The sequence below is a fragment of the Pan paniscus genome, chromosome 13, assembly GCF_029289425.2.
Source record: "Pan paniscus chromosome 13, NHGRI_mPanPan1-v2.0_pri, whole genome shotgun sequence".
Classification (NCBI taxonomy): Eukaryota; Metazoa; Chordata; class Mammalia; order Primates; family Hominidae; genus Pan; species Pan paniscus.
Window position 1 is genome coordinate 117648500 of NC_073262.2, and position 27445 is coordinate 117675944.

General features: G+C 36.0%; 1 protein-coding gene across 1 annotated transcript in view; it reads right to left on the minus strand.

Moving 5' to 3' along the window:
* ABCA12 (ATP binding cassette subfamily A member 12) overlaps positions 1–27219 on the minus strand; it is a 114424-nt gene extending 87205 nt beyond the window's left edge. Inside the window, exons 1-7 of the mRNA XM_003812517.6 lie at positions 26752–27219; positions 17862–17974; positions 12741–12816; positions 7731–7849; positions 6584–6690; positions 472–728; positions 268–380 (exon numbers count right to left, since the gene is read on the minus strand). Of these exons, the coding sequence (XP_003812565.5) occupies positions 268–380; positions 472–728; positions 6584–6690; positions 7731–7849; positions 12741–12816; positions 17862–17974; positions 26752–26975 (1009 nt within the window). The 5' untranslated portion in view covers positions 26976–27219. The remainder of the gene's footprint in view (positions 1–267; positions 381–471; positions 729–6583; positions 6691–7730; positions 7850–12740; positions 12817–17861; positions 17975–26751) is intronic.
* Between the last annotated feature and the right edge of the window lie 226 nt (positions 27220–27445).

Consider the following 27445-nt stretch of genomic DNA (forward strand, 5'->3'; position numbering starts at 1 on the left):
GAAACGAAAGGTGAATGGTCTAACTAGTTAAACTTTTGAAGATCTTTTTGCTGTGAAATCAGATTTCCCTGTTTCATTCTCTGCTAGCTTTCTGTGTGTTTACTTTAGATTTGAATGGTTATATTTGAATGCTTCAGGTTTCTCATGTGTAAGGGCAGATAGCAAAGGGAGTTTGGTTGGGAACTTCAAAAAAGCCTTCTTAAACTGCAGCGTGAGAATCACATGCATTCTAATAAGACAAGATTTAAAATGTGGATGGGGAAACACCTGGCTTTTCAGAAGCATCTGCACTGTTATTGACATGCAGCATGGCTTCTATGATCGGTATTAACTGAGTGATATTTTCCAAGTAATTCATTTGCAGTGCCTGTTCTAGAAACCTGGAACAAAACAGAAAAGAAGAAATTCAACTAAGTATATCAATATTTTGAAAGAGATTTCACCAAGGAAGAAGACAATGGAAAAACTTACTGATCCATATTTAAATTAATTTTGCTTGGATCTCCAGTCAGCAAATCTCTCACTTTTTTAGATATGACATTGTCATGGTACAGTAAGCTGGCTGCTATTTCGGTGCCCAGCTCTGCTGCTTCGAGGAGTTGCAGATCAAACTCACTGTCTTCACACAGGCTTCCAAAGCTCATATCAGAGAGTTGGCATGACTTCTCTATCAAACTGAAAGTTTCAGATTCACAAAGAAGTTCGGTCAAGTTTCGAAGTTGAGACAGCTTTCCAAAAAGGGAAAAGAGTGGGAAATAGATTAGTTACATTTTTCTACATATATAGTAGTTGATAATAAGCAATCACAATCGATTTCCTTTAAGAAAAACATTCTGCCTATGTATGTGGTTAGTTGGCATTTGGCGTTAGTTTTATTATGAAGTACTACCCTCTGTCATTTGAGTTTATCGTTCTCGTAAGAAACTGGTAAAACTTTTGGGCCTATTAGACCTGTCTTTCTCTGTGGAGTCACAGGTTTAAAAAATGGAGTTTAGTTTTATCCAGCTTAACTCACAAATACTTTGACTAATTTTATATTTTGATTTATATTTTAAATCATATGTAAGGGCAGATAAAAAGCAGGTTTGTTTTAGAACGTTTAAAAAGTATTTCTCACACCCATTAAGATGACTACTATTTAAAAAAAACAAAATAAGTGTTGGAGAAGATGTGGAGAAATTATAACCCTTGTGCACTGTTGGTGGGAATGTACACACACACACACACACACACACACACACAGAGTGGTATATTATTAAACCTTAAAAAGGAAAGAAATTCTGACACAGGCCGTAACATGAATGAACCTTGAGGATACTACGCTAAGTGAAATAAGCCAGTCTCGAAAATGAAAGGTGAATGGTCTAATACTATATGATTCCACTTATATGATGAGGTACCTAGAGTTGTCAAATTCATAGCGACAGAAGCAAAATGTGGGTTGTTAGGGGCTGGGGAAGTAGAGGATGAGGAGTTGTTTAATGAATATGGAGTTTCAGTTTTACAAGATGAAATGAGTTCTGGAGATTAGTTGTACAACAATGTGAATGTACTCAACACAACTGCACTATATAGTTAAAAATGGTTAAGACAGTAAATGTTATGTTTATTTTACCACAATTCTTATTTTTATTTTTATTTTTTGAGACAGGGTCTCACTCTGTCACCCAGGCTGGAGTACATTGGCACGATCACAGCTCACTGCAACCTCGGCCTCCAGGCTCAGGTGATCCTCCCACCTTAGCCTCTCGAGTAAGTAGCTGGGACTACAGGCATATACCTGCACTCCTGGCTAATTTTTTGTATTTCGTTTGGAAACAATGGAGTACATTGGCACGATCACAGCTCACTGCAACCTCGACCTCCAGGCTCAGGTGATCCTCTCACCTTAGCCTCTCGAGTAAGTAGCTGGGACTACAGGCATATACCTGCACTCCTGGCTAATGTTTTGTATTTTTTGTAGAAACAGGGTTTCACCCTGTTGCCCTGGCTGGTCTCACTCTTGGGCTGAAGCCATCTGCCGGCCTCAGCCTCTCTGAGTGCTGGAATTACAGATGTGAGCCACTGTGGCCAGTCAACAATTTTTAAAGGTTAACAAAAAATTTTAAAAGCCTTTCTTGAACTGCAGCATGAAGATCACATTCATTCTAATAAGACTGTATTTAAACTATGGATGAGAAGACGCCTGATTTTTTGGAAGTGTCTGCACCGTTATTGACGTTATTTTCTCTCTTAGGTATTACAGGATACTGGGTGTTTTTGTCTTTCAAAGTGCTTTAAAAAGTGCTTTTTAAACCCTTTTAAGGGTTTAAAAATCCCACACCCGGAGGAAAAAGAGGAAAATGAAAATCAAATAATTTCCTATCCTGTCAATGATATTCCTCTCACTATCAGTTCACTGTGTTCTATGTGTTCTGAGAATATATTCCATGCCCTACATCCTGGGGAAAAAATAATATGTGCCCCTGGGAGAGAAAATTCTATTGTGCTTGGAAGCTACCCTAGAGCTGTTTCTTTTAAGAAGGGAAATAAATTGGAACAACATCCTAAGAAACAAATATATGTGTCATTCATTGCAGCTCAGTTTCCAATCAGAAGTTAGTTTGACCAAAATGAAGTATTTTATGGTACCGGCAAATGTTTGGGAATATTTATTTCTATGTTATCAAATAAGAAAGGCACAATGATGTGTCTTTAATGAGAGGTTTATAACTACACGTAGGTTATAGCAATTAAATGTTGGTCATCTTAGATAGTAAATATCAATGGTCTATTTTCCATTGTACTTAATATTATAGTTGACCTCTGGGTTTGAACTATTCAAAAATAGGTTTATATGTACAAAAATTCTACTTACTAGTGTTATTGCTATGAGAGATTTTCCATTCTGGAATAGACCCAATCACTGTACCACCTATAACTGCATTTGCCACTCCAGTCTTTCTTTTGATTTTCCAGCTACTAGATATGATTAAACCTGTAATAAATGGAGTGAGGCCTCTATATTACATTCTCCAGTGAGTTTTTTGTGGTAATTTATTAAATAAAAAGATAAATTCTGTTGGGCTAATATATTTGTTTTAATTGAGCTTTGAGGGTGTTGTACATTTGAATGACTTTTACCCAGTAGATACTGAAATATGTTTTTTTAATTATAAGTTTGGTGTACATATGTGGGAAACCAGCAAAGGTCCATATAGTATAGTCTTGGCTTAGTGAGATAAAAGTTACAGAAGAGGACATTGGAAATCTAGCCACACTGTGGCTAATAGGCTTGGTTCTCTGAAATAAAAGTATAATTCAGGGCCAATAATGTGGAAGGCATTGAGAAGCATATCCACCAAGGAGCAACATTATGGTCATTTCATCTTTGTTATTACTTACTACTTTATTCTGAGAATAATACAGGCATTAAAGTTCTAGAAGCTTCACAGATCATTAATCATCAACATAAATTCAGTGAATTAGAATTCTTTCTCAAAAGTATGTGTCAACTTCAGATTGCAGATTTGCCAAAGCTTCATGTAGAGCCCTTCTCTCTTTCATCACGAGTAAAAGTTCAGGTTTAAAATAGAACAACAGATGACTAATGCCATTTCCAGCTGTGACTGAATTCTCCACTGCCTGATGCTTTTCAAATGTATCTGAATCAGAATCGTAAGTGACATGATGGTACTGACCTCACAATAGCAATGGGCATAAAATGATAAAGCAGCAATATTCCTGAGCTCTTGGTGGGTAAATAGAGGGGAAAATGAGTCTATTTAAAATTTTACAGGTTTTACAATAAAAATATTGTGTTATTTGTATTTCTGCCCAGTACGGGAACACCCACTTTATGCATAGCTCCCTAATCAGAAAGTTATTCTTCCCATCAAAGCAACTGGAAAGAAAAAAGATAAAACAATGAAGGGAGGAGAAAACACAAAAGTTCAAGAAGAGCAGAATGTTCCGGCAAGGAGAAAAAGCTGGGAAAAGTCACCAATGAATGACAGGGTTCACCACCATCTTAGGAATATCATGAATAAAGCGTTAGATTGGGTGTGCCCTAACTGATGGTCACAAGCATGATACTAATTATCAGGGTGAACAAAGCAGGGGAGTAACAGCATCAGTAACTGTGAAACTCTAGGAGTTTGTCTTCATTCTTTCAGTGATAGGTACTGAGTGTTTCCCATGTGTCATACCCTATGCCAGGTGCTGGGGATGCAATGGTAAAGGAACAGACCTGGCAATATTCCTCATGGAGCTTGTGGTCTAGGACTGAATGGGTCCCGTCAATTTCAAATAACAGCCATGCTTGTTATAAATGATGATAGATTTTCTACTCAAAAGAAACAAATGTAGTTTATTTCCACTTCTGTGGCTTCTAGAACTTTTTCCATAATGTAACCCTGAAGGAGAGCATTATATTCAAATTGGGGATGATGTTTTAAGTTATTTTTAGCCCCAGTCCCATCCTATTAGTATAAATGGTTGAGACTGTGGTGTTTCCATTTCCCTAGTGTATATTATGTGCTTCCTGGTGACTTTCTAAGTCAAGAACTGTAATTGCCCAGGGAGCATGATTACATTCTCAGTGCTCTACTTTAACACCCTCACTTTTTCATACATTCATGAATCAAGGCTTAAGCTCCTACTATGTGGGGCTTTAGGGGTGATGAAAGCATAATTTCATCAGCTTAAACTCTAGTGAGGAAAACAGACCTGACATATGCAACAAATTATAATGCCAAGTAATGAGTTCCAAAGGCCAGAAATCTCACTGTCACTGGAGATGTCATCTCATTAGAGATGTCTCTTTCTAAAATGCAAATTTCACCTTCTTCAAATTTACAACTTTCATGATCAAATTCACAACTTTCATGATCAAATTCAAATTCCTTGACGAGGAAGTCAGGATCTAGGCTCAGCCTCACCCTGCAGCCCTGTTTTCTGCCTATCACATGGGCATCTTCTGTTCCAGCTGAACACGACTGCAGATACCCCTATACCTGTCTTTCAAGTTCACGCCACTATCTTCTTAAACTCAGGACTCTATGTCTAGAATGCACAACTGACCTAATTCTATGCAGCCTTCAAAACTCAGAGAAAGCATTATTTTCTCTACAGAATTTCTTCTCTCCACCTCTATCCCTTACAATCCATGTTAGATATCCCGCCTCCATGCACAGAAGCCTCTATCCACCTATCACAACACTTATCTCACTGTATTACAATTGTTGGTCTGCTTTTCCATCTCCTCCAATGGATTGACAATAAGCACTTTGGGGTAAGAGGCTATGTCTTACAAATAAATAGATTAGTATTATGAGAGTACATATAATTGATAAAAAAATGAACGGATAAATATTATAGGAGCACAGAAGAAAAAGTCATTATCCTGGCTGAAAAACAGCAAGAAAGGTGATACTCTAATATTATCGAAGAAGTGGTATTTAAACTTGTCCTTGAGGGATGAGTAGGAATTTTCCAGATGAATGCACAATTTCCTTCTCATTTGCACAAACAAATTAAGATAATGCTAAATTAAGTATATTAGAAATTTTGATGCATGTAGAAGACTAGGGCTAAAATGTAGGTAATGGTAACTAGTACATTTATTTGTAATATACATGGACATAATGTTTTGCATGCCTGCTTAATTATACCATGTTCACTATACAAGTCATCTTGCTTGCCCTGAATAAACCAGTTCTAATTTCACTTTATTCCTGACTATGTAAATCCAATTAAATAGCTATTCTTTCTAGGAAAACAGCTTTCAAATTTTAATAGGGTTATTTAAAAAATAAACTAAATTTCATGATAACCTGTATACTATATGCATGAGATAAAGAATAATAGACAAATAAGCATAAAGTTATTCCCACATACAGTTATATATTTTTTGGTTGCCTTTTCCCACATTCTCTAGTATCATAAATTTTAATATAAATTATTCATTTTAGCTTCTGATGACAACAATAAAAGTAGGGTGAACCACATTTTGAGATTTTTGTATGCTGTGAAATCTAAAACATCAGCTTTCAAAATCTACTTTTACAAATTTTAAAACAAGACATCTCAAATTAGAAATTATTATTACGAATCCTTTTTCAAATCTCTTTCAAATTATGAAGTTTAATACAATAACTATTGTTAGCCATTCCCTTATAAATGTGCATACAGTAATTAGGCTCTTTTGGGTCATTTCATGCCGAGATCTCCACTGATTAAAAAAAAATACCATTATATAACATCAAACTCTTTAAAAACTTTTTTTTTTAAGACAGGGTCTCCCACTGTCACTTAGGCTGGAGCACAGTGTGACAACAGCTGACTGCAGCCTCAAACTCCTGGTCTTAAGTGATTCTTCCCACCTCGGCCTCCTGAGTAGCTGGAATTACAGGCATGAGCCACGGCATCCAGCCATAAACTCTTTTGTCACCATTTTTCTAGAGTCATAAGTAGGGCCATTATAAATCTAGAGTTAAAATAGGATCATTATTTACATAGATCAGATTTAAAACTTAAAAGTGTATCTTGCCAAATATTATGGGAAGTGTTAAGTTTTTTTTTTTTTTTTACTTTCATGGCTTACTTTTGATTTTAGGACTTCAGGAACTGGAGGAAAGTAATCTTCATAGGAACCATTGCGAAGAAAAGATTTTTTAAATCGTATTGTAGACTGCAGGAGTCTTAGATTTTCTGTAAAGGAAGGGAGAAGAGTTACTTTATGTGAATTGCAAGGTCATTTAGGAAACCAGTTTGAAAGACACCTCTATCGTGATTTATTACTAAATTTTTCCTAAGATAATAGCCTACCTCAATATAAATATAAGATGAATGAAAATTTAACCTTTATTTGAACCATGGGGACAATAGAGTTCATTATTTTAAAAATATCTGCTTAGAGATAAAAATATTTCTAGCAAAGGTGCTACATAGTTTTGGCTCTTTGTGAACTGACTATGCTTTCATTCCTGACTTTCGGATATACTATTAAGTTGAAGTATCTTGGAAAGAATAGGCTATAGAATCACTGTGATATAAATATGCCTTTCCAACCTTGATTAATTCATACCTTGTAAACAAAGTCTGGACTTAAATATTTGTTGTGCTATTTGCTTGCCATTAACTCTCAGAAAACTATTTTTGGTGTAGGAAAAGAGAATGTGTGTGTCCTAGAAAATGTGAGAAAGTAGGTCTTTTCTCTCAAAAAAAAGAAACATTTGATTAAATATAATCTTTATGGTTGCCCATGTAGGCAGAAAATTGCCAATAAAGTGTGTAAGAGTAGAAAATAAAAATAGTCTGCCACAAAAATGCCTTTGTTTATGTAATTTACACCCGCTTTTAGAACTCTATATTATCATTCCTTAACATTTTTTAACAGCTAAGATTATTAAGAGCATCGAAATGTCATGAAGGGTCATATGAACCTCTAATGACTCTGGACAGTTGGAAAATTTGTCCCAGTGGCCATTATCATATTATCCATTATATGGCCATTATGTATTAAAGTTTGTCCAGGTGGCCAGCTAGTGCTAGCAGCAGCAACAGAATAATATGATATTATGACAAGACATTCCCTTTGTATATCAAATCACCAGACTGAAACTGATGCATATGGAAACTAAGATTTTACAAATTTTCTTTCCTGTGTAAGCAAATGCTTCAAAAACTCACTACTTTAGAACAGAGGTAGAAACCATGAGCAGCATTTTGACTGTTAAGAACAGTATTACCTGGTGAACCTCTGGCCAAACTGTCAGTCACATTTCTCACACATGCCAAGTAAGGAATATAAGGACTATTTGCTGATATATTTAAGAGGGCATCTTCAAAGTTTTCCAGAATTAGGAGCCTGCAGAATTAGAAAAGAATATAGAAATTAAGACATATAAAAGTAAAGCAAAGCCATTTTGTTGAGATCATTTTGGTCCCTGGTTGTTTGGCATTGGTTGACTTGGACATTGAAATACTATGCAGTTGGCCGGGCGGGGTGGCTCACACCTGTAATCCTAGCACTTTGGGAGGCCGAGACAAGCGGATCACGAGGTCACGAGATCGAGACTATCCTGGCTAACACGGTGTAAACCTCGTCTCCACTAAAAATACAAAAAAATTAGCCGGGCGTGGTGGCGGGCGCCTGTAGTCCCAGCTACTCTGGAGGCTGAGGCAGGAGAATGGTGTGAACCCGGGAGGCGGAGCTTGCAGTGAGTCGAGATCGCGCCACTGCACTCCAGCCTGGGCGACAGAGCAAGACTCCATCTCAAAAAAAAGAAAAAAAAGAAAGAAATACTATGCAGTTGGGTGTCTTCCCTCACCCAGTTTAACTGTACAAGGGCAGCACTACTCTAGATCTTCTGAGCACTTGCCTTTTCTATGTGTACTATCTTTATATTTAATTGTTTTAATATGCCATCATAGGTCATCTTAAGGCAATTTCTAGGCATACTTACATGAAAGAAAAAGGTCACTGGGTGAGGGTTGCCAGGTAAAATACTGGACTCCCAGTTAAAGTTGAATCTTAGATAAACAATGAATAATCTTTTTTGTGTATAAGTACATCCCACGAGTCCTGCAATTTTTTTTTTACTTTTCATTTTCTAAATCTGGCAACCCCCTTCTGACTCTCCGATTCTTCTCTTGTCAATTGAAAGCTAGGGGGCTAGATGATCTGCTAGGTCCTTTCCACCTATAATATTGAATAACTAGATTTGAATTCATTTAATTTTGAATTAATGGGATCCCATTGACCAATATAAGTTCCTTTTTTCTCTAATCAACCAATTTAGTGTTCCCAAATTCACCACTTTCTGGTTTCCTTTCAAAGTGATTGGCATGTAAGGAAAGGGCCTAAGATTTTTCAGGCTACATGAGTGAGTAAGGCTATGTGAATGAATATGTGTGTATTATGTGTGCTCTGTCGCTTCAACTGTGAGGCTACATCTCTATTTATTTTGTAACTTCTTCCCTTAGTGTCTACTATTGAATTTTATGTAAAGATAGAATAAATGTCAATGGCTGATTTGGGGATCATCTGTTTTGAATCAAACTGTACAATACACAAATTAACTAGTCCTACTGGATGTTTAACTTAGATTTTATTAAAATGCGAGTGGGAACGATTAACCTTGGCATAGCTAGTAAATGCAGGAAAATATTTTCATCAATATTAAAGACTCAGGGTGTTTAAATGTGGGTTAACAACACTGGATCCTTGAGGAACTTTAAAAGAAAAAGAAATACATGGCAAGAAAAGTCTCTCTAACCTGGCAGTCAGAGCACAGCAAAGTGGTCAGAGGGCTGACTCATTTAAATACTATTCATAGTCTTTATATTTTTTTAAAAAGTATCCATTTTACAAGCGCTCATGCTTGTGCATAGGCATTTCCTTGACTAGAGACTCTTGGTAATACTATATTTGGTGGACTCAGACCTTAGAGATTTTAGACAGTGAGCTTCATTATTTATCAAAGCCTCCTTATAGATAGTTAATGCCATTGATCAATTCACAAATGAAGGACCAGGAGAGTGTATTCTTAGAGTAAGTTTTCTGTCCTAAATAAAAGAAACTCTATTAGGGAAATTTCTAAATCACATTATTACTGTTAAAAATGCAACAGGAGTGTGACAGGTGACAAAACTAACCCTATTATACAGGTTATGCATGTAATATGAAGTCATGCCTACAGTCAAGTTTCATGGATTGTAGTCTACCTATGACATCAGTGAGTCAAGTCAAATCAAATCAAGCCAAGGTCTAATAATAACCAATATACTCACAGCACTTGCTCAAAAAACCCTGAGCAGGTATTTTGAAATGATAGTTTCAGAATGTTGAGGGTAGTGGGAAGCAGTGTCTGAAAGAATATTCTAAAGATAAGCTGGAAGATGGGATTTGAGAATCCAAGACGTCAAAGAAGAGACAAATGAAACTATGAGAATAATTATAAATTTACTACATCTATTTTGGGAAGAGGAGGGTAGAATAATCCATCTATTTTATTTGGCTATAGTGATAAGTAGAGGTTTCAAGATAAACATTTCTCCTCTGAGCACCTTGAAAGAATGATCCATTTAGTTTTGTATCCCATTCCCTGTTCACCCCTGACCCCATCCCCATCACAGAATATCTAGCATTTGTATTTCGTACATCATACACTTGAGTTAATATCTGTGGAAAGGATAAATACATAAGGAAAAGAGATGCAGGAAGCTGCAGAGACACTGGCCATTTATCTGAGAAGTGCCCAATGAGGCATCACCAGATAAGCACACGTCGGGTCGTTCTCCTGCTTCAGTAAGGTGGTTCTCCCTTCCTCTCCTCACCTTTCCCCACACTTCCCAATATTGCCCTTCCTTCTTTTGTGTTTGTCTTTCTGTCTGTCATCATTGTTACAACATAGAGCTATTTCCACTTGGTGCACTGCTCAACAGCAAAATATTAGCCTTATCTACTAGATGGACTGGAACAAGAGAGTTTCATGGTGTATTGTCAAGCTTAAAATAGAGGACAGTTGGGCTAGAATTGACCTTGATAAGCCATTCTCTTAGTTTCATGAAGAACATTTGATTACAAAAATTTCTGAGAATAGACTTAGTATACTCCAAAATAAGATCTTATATCTGTGTGCCACAGTTTTGGCATAAATACCCAATTATTCCCTTACAACACTGGAGTAATCCTTTATACAAAATCTTACCTACTCTCCAAGAGTGCTTACCATAAAAGGTAAGTGTCTGGATGTGCACGTTCATGTGCATAAGTACAAACACAAAACGATAAAAATAATGACTTTAGAACAAAAATAATTAGGAGAAAGTAGAGCTATGAGGAAAAAGTATTTTTGAGCATCTTTCTTTAGAAAATTCTGAGCCAAAATAACTTTTTACCTTATACCAGTATTGCCACTCTGTGATTATTTTAAAGCTGGAGTGGAAAGGAAGTCTGAAGATAAGAAATCCCTTAATTTCATCAATCACAACAAGAGCCAACTTAGAAGTATTGAATTCTTCCTAATAAACTGTCAACTAGCTGTCAGCAACTAACTACATTTGCTGTGGAATTTGCAGGTCTGTGGCGCTGACATTATCAATGCTATGGACGCCTCAAGGCTCTCATAAAAATACCTGGCTTCAGCAATACGCATGCAGTTATCTCAGTTTAAAGGTATTTTGCTATTATTATTTTTGATGGCTATATAGGGAATGTGTTTAAAAGACATGACTATTTGGCCGGGTGCAGTGGCTCACGCCTGTAATCCTAGCACTTTGAGAGGCCAAGGCAGGCGAATCTCGAGGTCAGGAGACCGAGACCATCCCGGCTAACATGATGAAACCCCGTCTCTACTAAAAATACAAAAAAAAAAAAAAAAAAAAAAAAAATTAGCCAAGCGTGGTGGCAGGCGCCTGTAGTCCCAGCTACCTGGGAGGCTGAGGCAGGAGAATGGCGTGAACCCGGGAGGCGGAGCTTGCAGTGAGCCAAGATGGCGCCACTGCACTCCAGCCTGGGCGACAGAGCCAGACTCCGTCTCAAAAAAAAAAAAGACATGACTATATGAAACATGGCAGCCTGGCTAGGGTGAAATTGCCTAAGGGCTTGGTTGCTCTGGGAGAAGCACCTGGGTCAGCCACCTTAGAGGATGAGAGAGATGGCGGCAGAAAGAGGAGGTAGTTGTTTATGCAAGGATTTTGGCCAGAATCTACTCAGAGGTGGGGAACTTCTCGTTAAATAATAGAAAGTTTGTAAACAACTATGTACATTCGATTTTAGAAAAAGAAAAAAATTGGTTAAACCTAAGTAATCCTGTTTGTTTTTTTATTTGTATAGATTTCCGTTAGCACACAGATGTATCCTTTGGGACTAAAATAAAATAATTTCAATAGTATAATTTACAGGCTAAAGCAATCTTTACCTAACAGGCAGGCCATCTCGTCTCTAAATTTGCCTTGAACTACAGAAATTTGCGTCAATTAACTACCATAAGCAACTGTTTGCATTTCTTACCATAATTATCACAGTTACTTCAGGATCTGCTTACATTAATGGTCTTTAGACAGCATGGTTGCTGCTGTTATTTCCACTGCCTATTCCCGGGACTTTATATATGCCAATAAAAGTCCCAAATTAAATTACCTACAAACAGTTTTGCCTAACTGAATACCACTGAAAGCAAACAAATTTTGCATTATCTTGTTTAAGCATAAAAAATATTTTTATTCTCTAGAAACCCAAAAAATAGTAACAAAAAATTGGAGGCTGCTATGGTATGAATGAGTATGTTCTCCCGAAATTCATATGTTGAACTCCTAACCCCCAAGATGAGGACGGTATTAGGAGGCTTGTTTATAAGCTGCTCAGATTATGGTATTTTGCTATAGCAGCCTGCACGAGCAAGACAGATACTTACACACTGTTTGTGGTGAAAGAAAAGTGTTGACAGCCCTCCAGCTAGATCATCCTCATAGGCATAAAGTAACCAATCCAGACATGACACATTAGATCTAGTTATGCAAGCTCGGAAATGAAAAAGAGATTTTCTTGTGCAATGCTAAAGTATCATTAAATAATATCAAAAAATAAGTTTCAACTTTACTACACTTGGACTATGCCCTTTCCTTTGCTCAGTCAATAGTTGATTTTTCTATTCCATGCTTATGTACACTGATAAGCGAATTATGTTTAGAAATTGTTTTGATTGTTTATTCAGCCAAGTTATCTACCTATTTAGAAATAAACAAAGACTTACTGTGCAGCCAGACTGCTTGGAGATAAGGTCTGTCCATCATCCTCATTCCACACATGCGTTATATTATCGGAGTCACCTAAAGTAATAATTTTTATATGGGTAAACATTTAACATGTTTGCTTAAAGATTTTTTTCCTCAGTGAAAACCATCCCAGGTCAAATTAATGAGGAGAAAATGCAGAAATCTGCAGAATCATTCTCAAAAGAATTGTATAAAAGACATCTATGCTCTTTTGTTGGAAAATATGTGTGATATTTAGAGGAAATAGATGCCTACTGATCAAAATAATCCCGATGGTCAAGCATATGCATTTCTAACAAGTTCTTTGTCTGTGCATCAAGCCACTACATTATTTTATCCCAGGACCTGCATATGCAGATGACTGCTAAGTACTATAATGAAGATTGACTACCACGTGATTTGTTAATCAAATGAAGCCAATTTTAGTCTTATGGGTCACTGGATTTTTTTTTTTGCCTTCAGTTGTCTAGAATGTAGCCTCAGGAAACATCTGCCATCACTAATCTATATTTTCTATCTTTCAAAAAGCAGCCACTAATCTCAATTGAATGCAGCTGTGAATGCAAATTGACTGATGTTAACAGAACTGTTCTGAGAGTTCTCAAATAATATGAAGGTGCATAGTGTGGAAGGCAGTCACTAAGTTTGGTCTAATGGAAACCACATACGAAGATCTAATTCAACACCATGAGTTACCCCCAGAAGTTAAATAGGTCCCTAATTCAGCCTGCTGCATAAGGTTGTATCATAAAAGAGTAAGTGTGCAACAGCATTCACATAAAAATTGAAAATGAAAATGCTTTAAATGGCCCCTGCATAAATAAAAACATCATAAATCCAATACTTTAATTCAGCTCCTTTAGGGAAATGATATCACTTATTTCCCTTCTCTTCAGACTCTACTCATTCCTTATAAATAATCCAGCATGTCTCAATGCTGTCATTTTTAACATTGGCCTAATCATTTTCAATGGGATATTTTATTACCAGCTTCAATAGTTCTTGTATTGTCTCTAGTTAGTGCAACCTAAAGCCTTCTAAAAAGGTACTAGCACAAAACTATGCAATCGCCCATTTTTTTGCTGGTCCTGATTATTAACTTTATTTAAATTAGTATGTGTGTAAAAAGACTATCCCAGAATTAAAAATCTCCTTGTCTGTCACCTGTATCAGTCATATTTAAGTAACGTTTGTACAGCCCCTGCTATCTGGCAGAGTGGCTGTCTCAGTTTTTTTCTGTTCAGCAGAGTAGAGTTTTCCTGTGCTCTGTTCATGATGCAGCTGAATATTATTGCTCTAATAACAGTAATGCATCAGTGAGTTAAAGGGCCAAGAATGAATGGGATGCCCAGAATAAACAAACCTAATTAACAATAGTAATACCTACTATGTATTGACATCTATATATAGAATAACTATAGATTCAAAAACATGTTGAGATTTTTGCCTTTGCAATGTAAAGGTATATAAAACTCATTTTCTAAGATCAAATTTTGCTCACTTTGAACTCCTATGTGATGCTCAGAAAGCTAATTGGTATTTGTAATACTATGTGGTTATAGAGTTTCTCTTTTTCATCAAGCCATTAAAATAAGTAACTAATAGAAAATTAACTTTATATTATCAATGACAGACCTGACCCTGAAGTTAAATAAAGACTTTTCCCTCTGGTCACTAAGGACTATAAAGTATATTGAAAGAAATACTATACTAAACAGGTCCTAATGAAATAGAAAATGTTACAGACCCTTAAAAACTGAGATTTTACTTCTTTTTTATTTGTAAGATTAGGCATACTTAAAATTGTATTCACAGGCCGGGCGTGGTGGCTCACGCCGGTAATCCCAGCATTTTGGGAGGTCGAGGTGGGCAGATCACGAGGTCAGGAGATCGAGATCATCCTGGCTACCACGGTGAAACCCCATCTCTACTAAAAATATAAAAAATTAGCCAGGCGTGGTAGCAAGTGCCTGTAGTCCCAGGTACTTGGGAGGCTGAAGCAGGAGAATGGCGTGAACCCGGGAGGCGGAGCTTGCAGTGAGCTGAGATCACGCCACTGCACTCCAACCTGGGCGACAGAGCGAGATTCTGTCTCAAAAAATAAAAATAAAAATAATATGTATGTACTGGGATAGACACAGCTAAAAAAAATTGTATTCACAGACACAGAAATATGGTGCATAGATAACCTCTTTTTATCAGTAAGGATTTCTATCCTAAATTACATCCTAAAAATGTAATTTTATATAATGTACTATTTTGCAAAAGAGCAAATTCCAGTGAGTCACAAACATAATCTCTGCTCCCAAAACTCAGTATTTATAAATGGACCTACTATGGAGTGTATTAACTGTGTAGCAAGGATCCTAGCTGGAGCCGAGCTGAGAATTAGGTATCTTGAGATAGGAAGCTAGGAGGCAACTTTCTTCCCAGGTGTTTATTAGCAACTCTCTATTTTCACGGTTGCTAAGGAGGCTCCTGAAGAAATCTTGAAGTGTGCTCATACTTCAGGGTGGATCAGAGATAAACATGGTGTGAGGAAAGTGGGTAGAAATCAGAATGTGGAGAGGAATGAGGGAAGGCAGTGGAAAAAATGTAGCATATGGTCCCACAGAATAAGTGTGGATGGGGAGCCAAGCTCCATCAGTGACTAAAAGTGTGGGCTCTTCTGAGGTTAAGCAGGTACTTGCATGTCCCAGTGAGATACCTCAGAAGCAAGTATGTCCCAGAAGGTAAATGTTTAAGTGAGGTTGTTCATAAAAGAGCTCCTGGGGCCTAGATTTGGAGATACACAGATCCAGGTTCTAATCTCAGTTTGGCCACTTGCTGGATGAGTAACACAGGCCAAGCACCCAGCCTCCTTAAGCTTCTGTTTCTTTGTCTATAAAATGGGATAATAACTGTATCTCACAGAGTTATTTAGATGATAAAATGAATTTCAGATACTAAAATACTGAGCATTGATACAATAAATATTACCTATTGTGTTCTTTACTTGAAAGAGTGGTATGAAGCCTACAAACCTATCTTAACCATTATATTAGAGAGAATACAAGCAACTCTGCTATGAGATACCACCCCACTCCAGCATAACAGAGTAAAAACCCAAGGGAGAAAGGATGTTCATTTTCAAAAATACTGCTGAACACTGTGAAGACTAAGAATGAGGTGGTCTGGGTTACGGGGCAGGTATCTGTACTTGGACCAGAGACCCCAGTGCTGTTGAACTGTAGTCACTAGTTCTGCCTTCAATGACAAGTTTAAGTTCCCTGAAAGATTCCTAGAAATACTTAGGAGGGTTTTCAAAGTCTACAAAATTTCTGCTCAAACAGGTAGGGTTTTGAAGTTAGTAACTTTTAGGAATTGACATTAATACATCTGCATTGATATTCTTGGCTTGATGAACTCACAGTGCAGGAAATTTAAAAAGAAACAAAAGGTAAGTGTATCAAATTTTATGAATAAAAATACATTTCCTTGGTGTATGTTCTTGTCTTCTTGACCATCCAATGACGTGTTTTAAGACTTGCCAAAAGCCGGGCGTGGTGGCTCATGCCTGTAATCCCAGCGCTTTGGGAGGCTGAGGCGGGTGGATCACGAGGTCAGGAGTTCAAGACCAGCCTGGTCAAGATGGTGAAACCCCATCTGTACTAAAAATACAAAAAAGTAGCCGGGCGTGGTAGGCGCCTGTAATCCCAGCTACTCGGGAGGCTGAGGCAGAGAATTGCTTGAACCTGGGAAGCAGAGGTTACAGTGAGCCGAGATCGCGCCACTGCACTCCAGCCTAGGCGATAGAGCGAGACTCCATCTCAAAAAAAAAAAAAAAAAAAAAAAGACTTGCCAAAATGATTAGCACAGTCATAGACATAAGACATGGTCACTGTTAAATATTGAAAACGGAATTACATTTTTCACCAGGAAACGTGTTCTGCTCCCTGCTTAATAAGAAATCCTGCTTACTTCTCCAGCTTTTGAAGCACAGGTGAGCTTTGTACTTAAAATTTTTTTAAATGTAACTTTATTACTTTACTTTATATTAATTATAAAGGATGAGTCTGAAAATAAAAAGGAAAGGGTAATAAGGAGAAACATTAAGTTCTTAAGCCTTTAAAATGCAGATATGAAAAGAAAACAGAGGAAATAATTATGTTTGTTAGCACGTTGTCTGGTTTTCTAGCCTAAACTTTTTTTTTTAAGAGTAATCCTGTTTTTCTAATGGACGTCAAGACCACCAAATTTAATAACAGTCAATCCTGCAAGCTAACCATCAATTCTGCAATTGTAGATATAAAAAATGCTCTAGACTAACAGAAAATGGCATCCAAGAGTATTGTTGGACCCTCCAGTGAGAATTCTTCAAAGCCTTCACAGGCATGCTTTCTTTTTATATGAAAATTGATATTTCAATACTATGTAATGAACAATCAGATTTTGACCTGATGATCTCAGGATGCTTATTTTGTAATCTAAAGGTAAAAGCTGAAATATGTAAAAGCTGACAAACTCAGCTGAGAAAGCATAATTCTAAATTTATTCACCAGAGATAAATTGTTAACCAAACTTGGCAAGTAGGGATTTATTCCTTACATCTCCAAACCTTTGTCTGTCTGTGTCTGTGTGTATGTAGCTGTATGTCTCCATGTGAGTGTAGACAGTACTATTCTAGATATGCCAAAGGGACATTTTGTGACTCACTACCAACATGTTATACCTTGTCTTACTGGAAAATCAAAATTTGAAAATGAATTTTAAAATACTGCAATTCGCTTTAGGCATTTGTTTCAAATAGTAAGGTAGAAATCTATTTGTTGAGGCATAGTCCCTGATTTTTTTTTCTATACCAAGTATAAACAGTTTTACAAGCTAACAGAGATCATCTTCACCTAACTAAAAACCCTAGAAAGCCACAGTTCCCTCTTCTTGGCCATTTCTCCCTTTCTCCACACTTTGATTAACTCCAGATCCAGATTTATTCATAGCATATGTCCCCACCTAAGAATAATATCATCTCTACATGATTACTTTCATTGCACTCTGCTTTATATTTCCAATGGGCTTTGTGACACTGAATTTAACACAGTAAGATGGAAATATAATACCTTGAGCTGGGGAGTCCAGAGTGTACAGCAGATGTTTAACAGACTTCTGGAGGGTTCTGAAACCTTCGTTAGTTGCAAAATGTGGATAAACCTTCTGCACAACCAGCAGCACACTAAGGAGTCAAAAAACAATTAAACCAGATTCTGTTTCAAGGTTTGCAGACAGAAACAAAAGGTTATTCAAGGAGAAAATGGCTACAGTATAAATTATTCTTATAACATAAAAGACAAGATGCTGCTTTTTGTAATTTAATTACTTGTTTGTCTGTTCATGCACAAAATCTCAACAAAATATTCTTAACCAGACAGAGCAGTTTATGTTTCCAGGTTTCTAAAACATCAGGAATCACCAGCCTTAAAGTAATGGAGCAAGGTTCCCATCAATTTTTTTCTAAGACTTAGAAATAAGTAGTTAGGAAAAGCAACTTTCAATTAAAGAATACATCTTTTTTTAGCTAAAAAGAAAAATTAAATATTAGAAAGTATTTTCATTAAAAACCAAACCCAAATAAAGGATCTAGTTTCAGGAATAATTATTATTTAAGCATTTATAATATTTATCTTTTGCTAAACAGATAGTAATGTTTTTGAAGAAGAAAATGGAGCTTGCCCTAATTAAAGTCTATATTCTATCTTCTAAGTGGTCTATAGGCACTATTCCAGAGGTAGTTCAAAATTAATATCCATACTCTGTTTCTATAGCTTTTATGTTACCGATAAGATGGGCAGTCTACACTGGGGATAGAAAATCAGAAAATTCAGTTATGCTTGAGTTCATCCTGTATTTGGAAAACGCAATTAGTTTCTCAAAACATGTCTTTTAGTTCCTTTATAGCCATTAGTGCATTTTAAAGAAATATTGTTATTGCACATGCATTTCTACATTATATAAGTACTGTGATTTATATCAACAGTTGAGTCAATGCTTTAGTTAAGTAGTAGGCTTTTGTTAAAAATTTGACATTGTGAAGTTAAATGTAGTACAAATTAGCTAATAGTAATTTTTCCCTATCTAGTTTCTTAGTAAACTCAATGTGTATTCCAGCAATAGATAGTATTTGTGTACACTTTCATGGCATTCTATAATGTTTTTGGAATTTTTGAAATTTAGATTAAGATGATGTCTTAATTTTAGTCCCCTCAATATGAATGATAGCTGTTTAGAGAACTAAATTTTAGGTGCCATCTGGGTAGTTCCTAGTATAACATAAGGATATACATGTGGATATGTGTGCATGTTTATAAACATACATAAAAATATATGCATATATATTTTCTAACATTTAGTTTTCTAATAATTCTATAAAATCAATTTATTTTACCAGTTTTACAGATGGGAAAACTGAAGTTGAAAAAAGTTAAGTAACTAAATAACACAAGGTTATTTAGTTAATAATAAGTACAGCTGGGGTCTCTCTATTTCAAAGTTTATGTTCTATCCACTCTATATGTTGCCTCTAGCACAAAAGCTTTGCTTCAACATGGTGGGGAGGAGGAGGGCAGAACATTTCTGCACAGAGCCCACAGGCATTTTTAACTTGTCACCCAGCTGTGTTCCGAACAGTTGGCCACAGAGGTATGGCTGTATTTTTCTCATCTCTGCTCTGTATACATGACTGGTGATACCTCAGGCATTTTTATGTTTGCCCCAAGAATCTCCTGGTTCTCAGGTGTTGGGTTACTTCCAAACCCTAGCAACCATGGAGATCAGTTAGACTGTCTCAGGGCGTAAATCTTGGTCGGCCTTCAAGCCTGACCCTCTGCCTAACTCCCCTGACCTATTGTCCCAAAGTAACATCTTCAAAGACTGAACATTTGACAATCTCATTAAATCTTTCAGCATTATTATCATTAACATTATTAATTAAATGTCAGTAGACTTCATTCATCTTTATCTAACAAAATGTAACTTAATAAATAATGACACCTGGGCTTCCATCTTCTCTGAAATCCTTTACACCATTGATACTTGATATTTATTTTACTTCATAGATTATTTTTCCTCTCTTCATATAAAATATAAAAATGGAAATTATCAAAACAAAACATCATCAAAACAAAACATCATCAAAAACAGGTTGCTCTCTGAGTAAAGGTAATTTTTAAAAAGAGTTTTTGTGATTTATGTCTCAGCATAGCCTTCATCTCAGTAAGGCAACAATCCTGTGTGTCCTTTCATATGCTTTTCTCGACTTTTGAGATTGCTCATTTCTGCTTATTACTGTCTTAACTTTAACATTATATAATCTGATTTCGGTGGTTGGTTTATATACAACATACAATGTAAAAAAATGCTGGAGAAATAATAAAAATTCCTGTGGGGTCCATTTGTCTCTATTACTTGTTCAACAAAGATTAAGATAAACCAATGAGACCATAATGTTGTGATAAAATACAGTCATTTGTGAGAAAATTATGGCTTTTAGTGACACTGTCGGCTTTATCATAATAATAAACAGCTGACTTTAAAAAGTCCAAGCCATGTATTCAATTTAGAATTTTCTAGTAGTCACATTAAAAAAGTAAAGGCCGGGCGCAGTGGCTCATGCCTGTATTCCCAGCACTTTGGGAGGCCAAGGCGGATGGATCATGAGGTCAGGAGATCGAGACCATCCTGGCTAACACAGTGAGACACCGTCTCTAGTAAAAGTACAAAAAATTAGCCAGGCGTGGTGGCGGGCGCCTGTAGTCCCAGCTACTTGGGAGGCTGAGGTAGGAGAATGGCATGAACCCAGAAGGCAGAGATTGCAGTGAGCCCAGATCCCGCCACTGCACTCCAGCCTGGGCAACAGAGCAAGACTCCATCTCACAAAAAAAAAAAATAAATAAATAAATAAATAAGTAAAAAGAAACAGATGAAATTAATTTTAATAATATATTTTAACTCCATACATCCAAAATATTAGCATTTCCATATTTAATAAATATAAAAATTACTAATGAAATAATTTAGGTCTTTTACTGTACTAGGTCTCCAAACTTATGGGGCATCTCAGTGCAGATGCTAAATTTTAATTGAAAAGTCTTCACCTGTATTTAGATTTCATTAAATTTACAGATGAAAAAGTAGATTCACATACCTAAGCCATTGTTAACATACTAAAAAGTATTACAATAACTGAACCAAGTATCAGTTTTTAAAATTTAAATTAATCAAAGTTAGTAACGTTACACATTCAGTTCCTTAGGCACACTAGCACATTTCAAGTGCTCAAAAACCACATTAACTAGGGGCTATCATGTTAGAAAGATCAAGTATTACTGGACCACTAAAAAAAGAGTTGTTCTGACTAAATAAAAGTCAGATGCTATTCTATCAAAAAGGCAAACTATACAATGGTAGAAAATATTTGGAAACCATTTATCTGATAAACAGTTAATTTCCAAAATATAAAGAAAACATATAAATAGCCAATAGACATATGAAAAAATGTTCAATCATCAGAGAAATGCAAATCAAAATCTTAATATCATTGCACAGCTGTCAGGATACATATTATTAAATAAAAAAAGACAAAAAGTATTGGCAAAGATATGAAGAAATCCAAACCTTCCATGCTATTGGTAAGAATACAAAATGTTGGCTGGGCGCGGTGGCTCACACCTGTAATCCCAGCACTTTGGGAGGCCAAGGTGGACGGATCACCTGAGGTCAGGAGTTCAAGACCAGCCTGGCCAACATGGTGAAACCCCATCTCTACCAAAAATATGAAAAAAATTAGCTGGGTGTGGTGGTGCATGCCTGTAATCCCAGCTACTTGGGAGGCTGAAGCAGGAGAATTGCTTGAATCCAGGAGGTGGAGGTTGCAGTGAGCTGAGATCATACCACTGCACTCCAGACTGGGCCACAGAGGGAGACTCCGTCTCAAAAAACAAACAAAAAAACAAAATGTTATGTGTCCCAAACCTTTTTTTATTTCTTCTACCAAAAAAAGGGGGGGGGGGTGTGAATATATGTGCAGAACGTGCAGGTTTGTTACATACATATATGTGTACCATGATGGTTTGCTGCACCTACTAACCCGTGCAACCTGCAGGCCAAATCCAGCCCTAAGGCCTGTTTATGTAAATAAAGGTATATTAAATACAAAAAATTTGTTAAGCTAATAGATTTCAAGTGTTCTCACCACAAAAAAATAAGTATATGAAGGAAACATATATGTTAAATAGCTTGATTTAGCCATTCCACAATGTAGATATATATTACAACATGTGGTATGCCATAAATATATACAATTTTTGTCAGTTAAAAATAAATAAAAAGAAATACTGCTGAATTAAAGAAAATTGAAGATAAAAAATTTACCAAAAGAATACAAAATAGGCCAGGTGCTGTGGCTCACGCCTGTAATCCCAGCACTTTGGGAGGCCGAGGCGGGCAGATCACAAGGTCGGGAGTTTGAGACCAGCCTGGCCAATATGGTGAAACCCCGTCTCTACCCAAAATACAAAAGTTAACCGGGCATGGTGGCACGTGCCTGTAGTCCCAGCTACTCGGGAGGCTAAGGCAGAAGAATCGCTTGAACCCAGGAGGCAGAGGTTGCAGTGAGCCAAGATCGTGCCACTGCACTCCAGCCTGGGCGACAGAGCGAGACTCCATCTCAAAAAAAAAAAAAAAGGAATACAGTGGAGTTGCTATGGAGAACAGTATGGAGGTTCCTTAAAAATTACAAATAGACTATCATATATGATCCAGCAATCTCACATCTGAATTCTTATCCAAAAGAATTGAAATTAGAATCATGAAGAGATAGTAGTATTGCTGTGTTCATTGCAGCACTATACACAATAGTCAAAATGTGGAGATAACCTCAATGTTCATCAACAAATAAATGAATAAGAAAACGTGCTATATAAACACAATGAATACTATTCAGACTTAAAAAAGAATGCATTTTGAAATATGCAACAACATGGATGAACCCTGAAGACATGATGTGAAATGATAATGCATAACCACTTAAGCCAGTCACACAAAGCAAAATACTACAAAATTTCTTGTATGGGAAGTATCTAAAATAGTTAAATTCCTAGAATCAAAGAGTCAAATGATGGTTTCTAGGGTCTGATTAGAAAGGGAAATGGGAGTTGCTAATGAACAGGCATGGAGTTTCAGTTAAGCAAAATGAATAAGCTCTAGAGATCTGCTGTACAGCATTGTACCTATAGCTTACAATTTAAAAATGTGTAAAAAGGGCAGAGCTCATGTTAAGTGTTCTTATGAAAATAAAATAATTTTTAAGTCAAATGTCATTTGCTTCATAATAATTTGAAGCTATTTCTCTTTAGGTTTTATGTTTGTTTGGGATAGAATCTCATTCTGCCACCCAGGCCAGAGAGCACTGACATTATCATGGCTCACTGCAACCTCAAACTCCCAAGCTCAAGCGATCCTCCCACCTCAGCCTCCCAAGTAGCTGGGACCACAGGTATGCACTACCATGCCCAGCTACTTTTTTATTTTATTTTATTTTTTTGTAGAGATAGTATCCCACTATGTTGCCCAGGCTAGTCTTGAACTCCTGGGCTCAAGCAATTTTCTCATGTCCACCTCCCAAATTGTTGGGATTACAGGCATAAGCCACTGCACTCAGCCTCTTTTAAGTTTTATTTTATTTTTAATTGACACATAATTGTTCATATTTATAGAGTACAGTGTGATAATTTGGTACATGTATACAATGTGTAAAGCTCAAATTAGTATAATTAACGTATCCATTGCCTCAAACATTTATTATTTGTTTATGATGAGGACATCTGAAATCCTCTTTTACCGTTATTTTGAAATATACAATGGATTACTATTAACTGCAATCACCCTGCTGTGCAATAGAACAGTAAAATTTATTCCTCCTATTTAATTGTAACCTTCTACCCCTTGATCAACCTTCCCTCATCCTCTCCCCTTTCACCCAACCTCTGGTAATCATTATTCTACATTCTACTATGAGATCAACTTTTTTAGGATCCACATGAAAATGAGATTATGTAGTATTTGTCTTTCTGTGCATGGCTGTTTTAATTTGTTGAGGAACCTCCATATTATTTTCCACAATAGCCATTCTACTTTACATTCCCACCAAGAGTGTGCAAGAGTTTCCCTTTCTCTGTATCCCTGCCAGCATCTGTTATTGTTTTTGTCTTTTTGATAATAGCCATTCTAACTGCAGTTAGATGATATCTCATTATAGTTTTGATTTTCATTTCCCTGCTGATGAGTGATGTTGAGCATTTTAAAAATACACGTGTTGGCCATTTATATGTGTTATTTTGAGAAATATCTATTCAGATCTTTTGTCCATTTTAAATTACATTATTTGCTTTTTTGCTACTAAGGTGCTTGAGTTGAAGCCATTTATTAATAAGCTATTTTCATTATTATGCAGACTCTTTTACATTTATAATCATTACTTGACAACATACTCTATTGCATAGTGCCAAAATATGCAATAATTTTATTTTAAAATTTAAAGGGAATTAAAATAGCTGCAGAACTTGGATCAGAGGTTGTTGTTAAAATAGCCACAGCACAATGTTTTTGCCAGTGTAATTTGCTCCACCAAAATAATGCCTATTTTTAGATCTTCTGTCTTTTACTAAATATTATTTTGTGGAATTTTTGTTGTTGTTGTTGTTGTTGTTGATTTTTTAATCAAATTTCATCGAGGTATAATTTAAATACAATAAGATGCACCTATATTAGGTGTACAATTAAATGAGTTTTTTTTAAGTTGTAAAGTGATAATTTTAATTGTATAAACTTACGGGGTACAAAGTGAAGTTATAAGTTTTGACAAATACACATACATGTAACCACCATGCCAATTAAGATACAAACATTTCAATCACCCCAGAAAATTTTTCTCATGCAATTGCTCCTGAATCCACTGATCTGATTTCTAACATTATAGATTAATTGTGTCAATTCTAGAACCTTCTATAAATAGGATGATACGCTATCTACATACACAGTATATATTTTTTGTTTTGATGTTTTTGCCAGCATAATATTAATGAGACTTATTTACCTTGTATGACTCAATAATCTGCTTATTTTTATTGTTGTGTTGTATTTTAATATATGAATAAACCACAATTTGTTTTGCCATTTTGTTTATAGAGATTTGATTACCTGGCTCCACTTTTAGCTATTATCAAGAAATAAACATCAGCATACAAGTCTTCATATAGGTGTATATTTTCATTTTCTTGGATAAATACCCAAGAGTAGAATGCAGCCTCATATGGATCTACTGTTTTACTTCATTAGAAGCTGTCACACTGTTTTCCAAATGACTGTGTTGTTTCCCATGCTAACTTGTAATATATGACCGCTTCAGTTGCTGTACGTTCTTGCTAACACTTGGAATTATCCATCTTTTAACATTTAACCCATTCCAGTGAGTGTGTAGTGATATCTTATTTGGGGTCTGAATATTATTTTGACTCTTTTCACTGCTAAACTATACAAGTCAAATAATTCCCCTTCTCCTTTTACAGATTCACCTGTTTGCTTCCTAAGACAGAAGATAAATAGGAGGAAAAGGATCAGAGTCAAAATTCTGAGTGAATGAAAATTTCCCTAAGAGATAAAATGAGGGTTAACATAGAGAATCAAACTTCCTAATATCTTGCTTCTTCTGTATTCCAGTTATGGTGTGTTACCATGGAAAGAGTATAGGACTGGGATTCGAATTCTTTAAGTTTAGGTCCTGGCTTTGCCATGTACTAACTGTAGAACCTTGGGGAAGCCATTTGACCTCCATAAGGATTTGTCTCCTCTTCTATAAAATGGGAATCCATTGTCTCCAGCTCAAAGCACTATTCTGAGAATCAAATGAGATTGTTTTATCAATACAAGGGCTTATTATAAGGTCTTTGAACAGATATAAGCTCTTAAAAGCATTCCAAAAGTAAAAAACAATCTCTTCTGACGCTTTAGACATATAAAATAGACTACATCATGCTATTAGTGACGTATAAGAGAGGCAGCCTGGGTTCTGGAGTTAGAAAATCTAGTTGCAAACCCTTCTAGATGCAGGATCTGCAAATACTTAATTTTTAGGACTGTTAATCTAATTTATAAAATAAATACTGTTTGTTGTAAGATTCAATGTGATCATGTGTACAAACGGCTTGGTAACATGTCTAGCATGTAATAGGCACTTAATAATCGAACATCATTGATGCAGTAGTTGGATTTTTAAGGCACATTTTCAAATTAGCTATACAGGGCAATCAAAACCTAAGTACTGTCCATTAAACTCTAAATACTGGCCATGCCCAGATCTCTTTTACGAATAAAGTAACCTTTAAAGGTGTTTCTCCTGCAAAGGTTTTAAAATCTTTATAACATATATACCAAGGCTAACTGATATGCAGGCTTGGAAAGGTCATTTCTAAGCTGACTACACATGAGGGAGGCCAACCTCTTTGAGGTGGCTTGGAACGAAACTCTTACCAATATGGTTGTTTTATGTTGGATGGTACCAAACAAAACTCACTGAGATATTTTATTCCTGGATAGTTTAAATGCTAGTTGCATAGTTTAAATGCTCAGGTTGTCCCTGAATGAACTGGAGTCAGTCGTGCAATATACTGTTGGTCCTGCTGTACACCTCATTCTTAGAAGCTCTGTGATACCCAGTAACAATACAACAGTTAGGATCAGTTCCTCGTGGATGCTTCCATAACCTTGATGACCACAGTGTATGTTTCTTCTTTGCTTAACTAATACACTCACCTTCACTGCTAAAATCTGCAATAAGAGGCTGAAGGATTATTTGCTCTGTGTTTAAATAACCCAGATAACAGTAATCATCACAGGTAACATTTTTTAAACACTTCTTTGTGAACACTAATATTACATTTAATTCTTACATTTTCTTACCTGTTTGCCTTTCGAAGAACATCAAATAGATTGCTTAGTGATGTGTCATTCTGAAACACATTTGGAAAACTAGACAGAAGCTGCCACACAGCTTTCTGCTCTTGCACTTGTGAGAAGAAAGACAGCATTCTGACTATTTCCTGAAACACTATCTTCTGATTGTTGGGGTCACTGGATAGCTTAAAATATAAAACCACAAACAGAGTAAAATGAGACTTTAACATTCGTAATCACGTGGTTTGCTGTTTTTAAAAGCATCAAAAATCTAGATTTTCACATAAGCAATTCTTTTAGATCTTCACTCAGTTTGAAGCCAATCTTTTATTTGGAAAACCAGCAACTACTTCTAATGTTCTTAAACATAATTGGATCTTTTCCCTGTAACTCCAGAAATTGGCATAAAAGTTTGGTTAACAAAGCTGTATTTATATAAAATATTTCAAATTATATATTTGGAAATTAAAATTAAGTTCCTAAAATAATATTAGCTCTGAGTAATGTCTTTTTTTCTTAGGACTTGGTTTAGGGTTGCAGATATATCTTCCCTATACTTATTACTAGATGTTATATTGTTTGGATGGAGTACTCCTTAACTAATATATAGATTAGTAGAGATACGGATAGATTTTTTTATATATATAAAATATAATATAATATAATATATATAAGAGCGTGTGTGTGTGTATATATATAT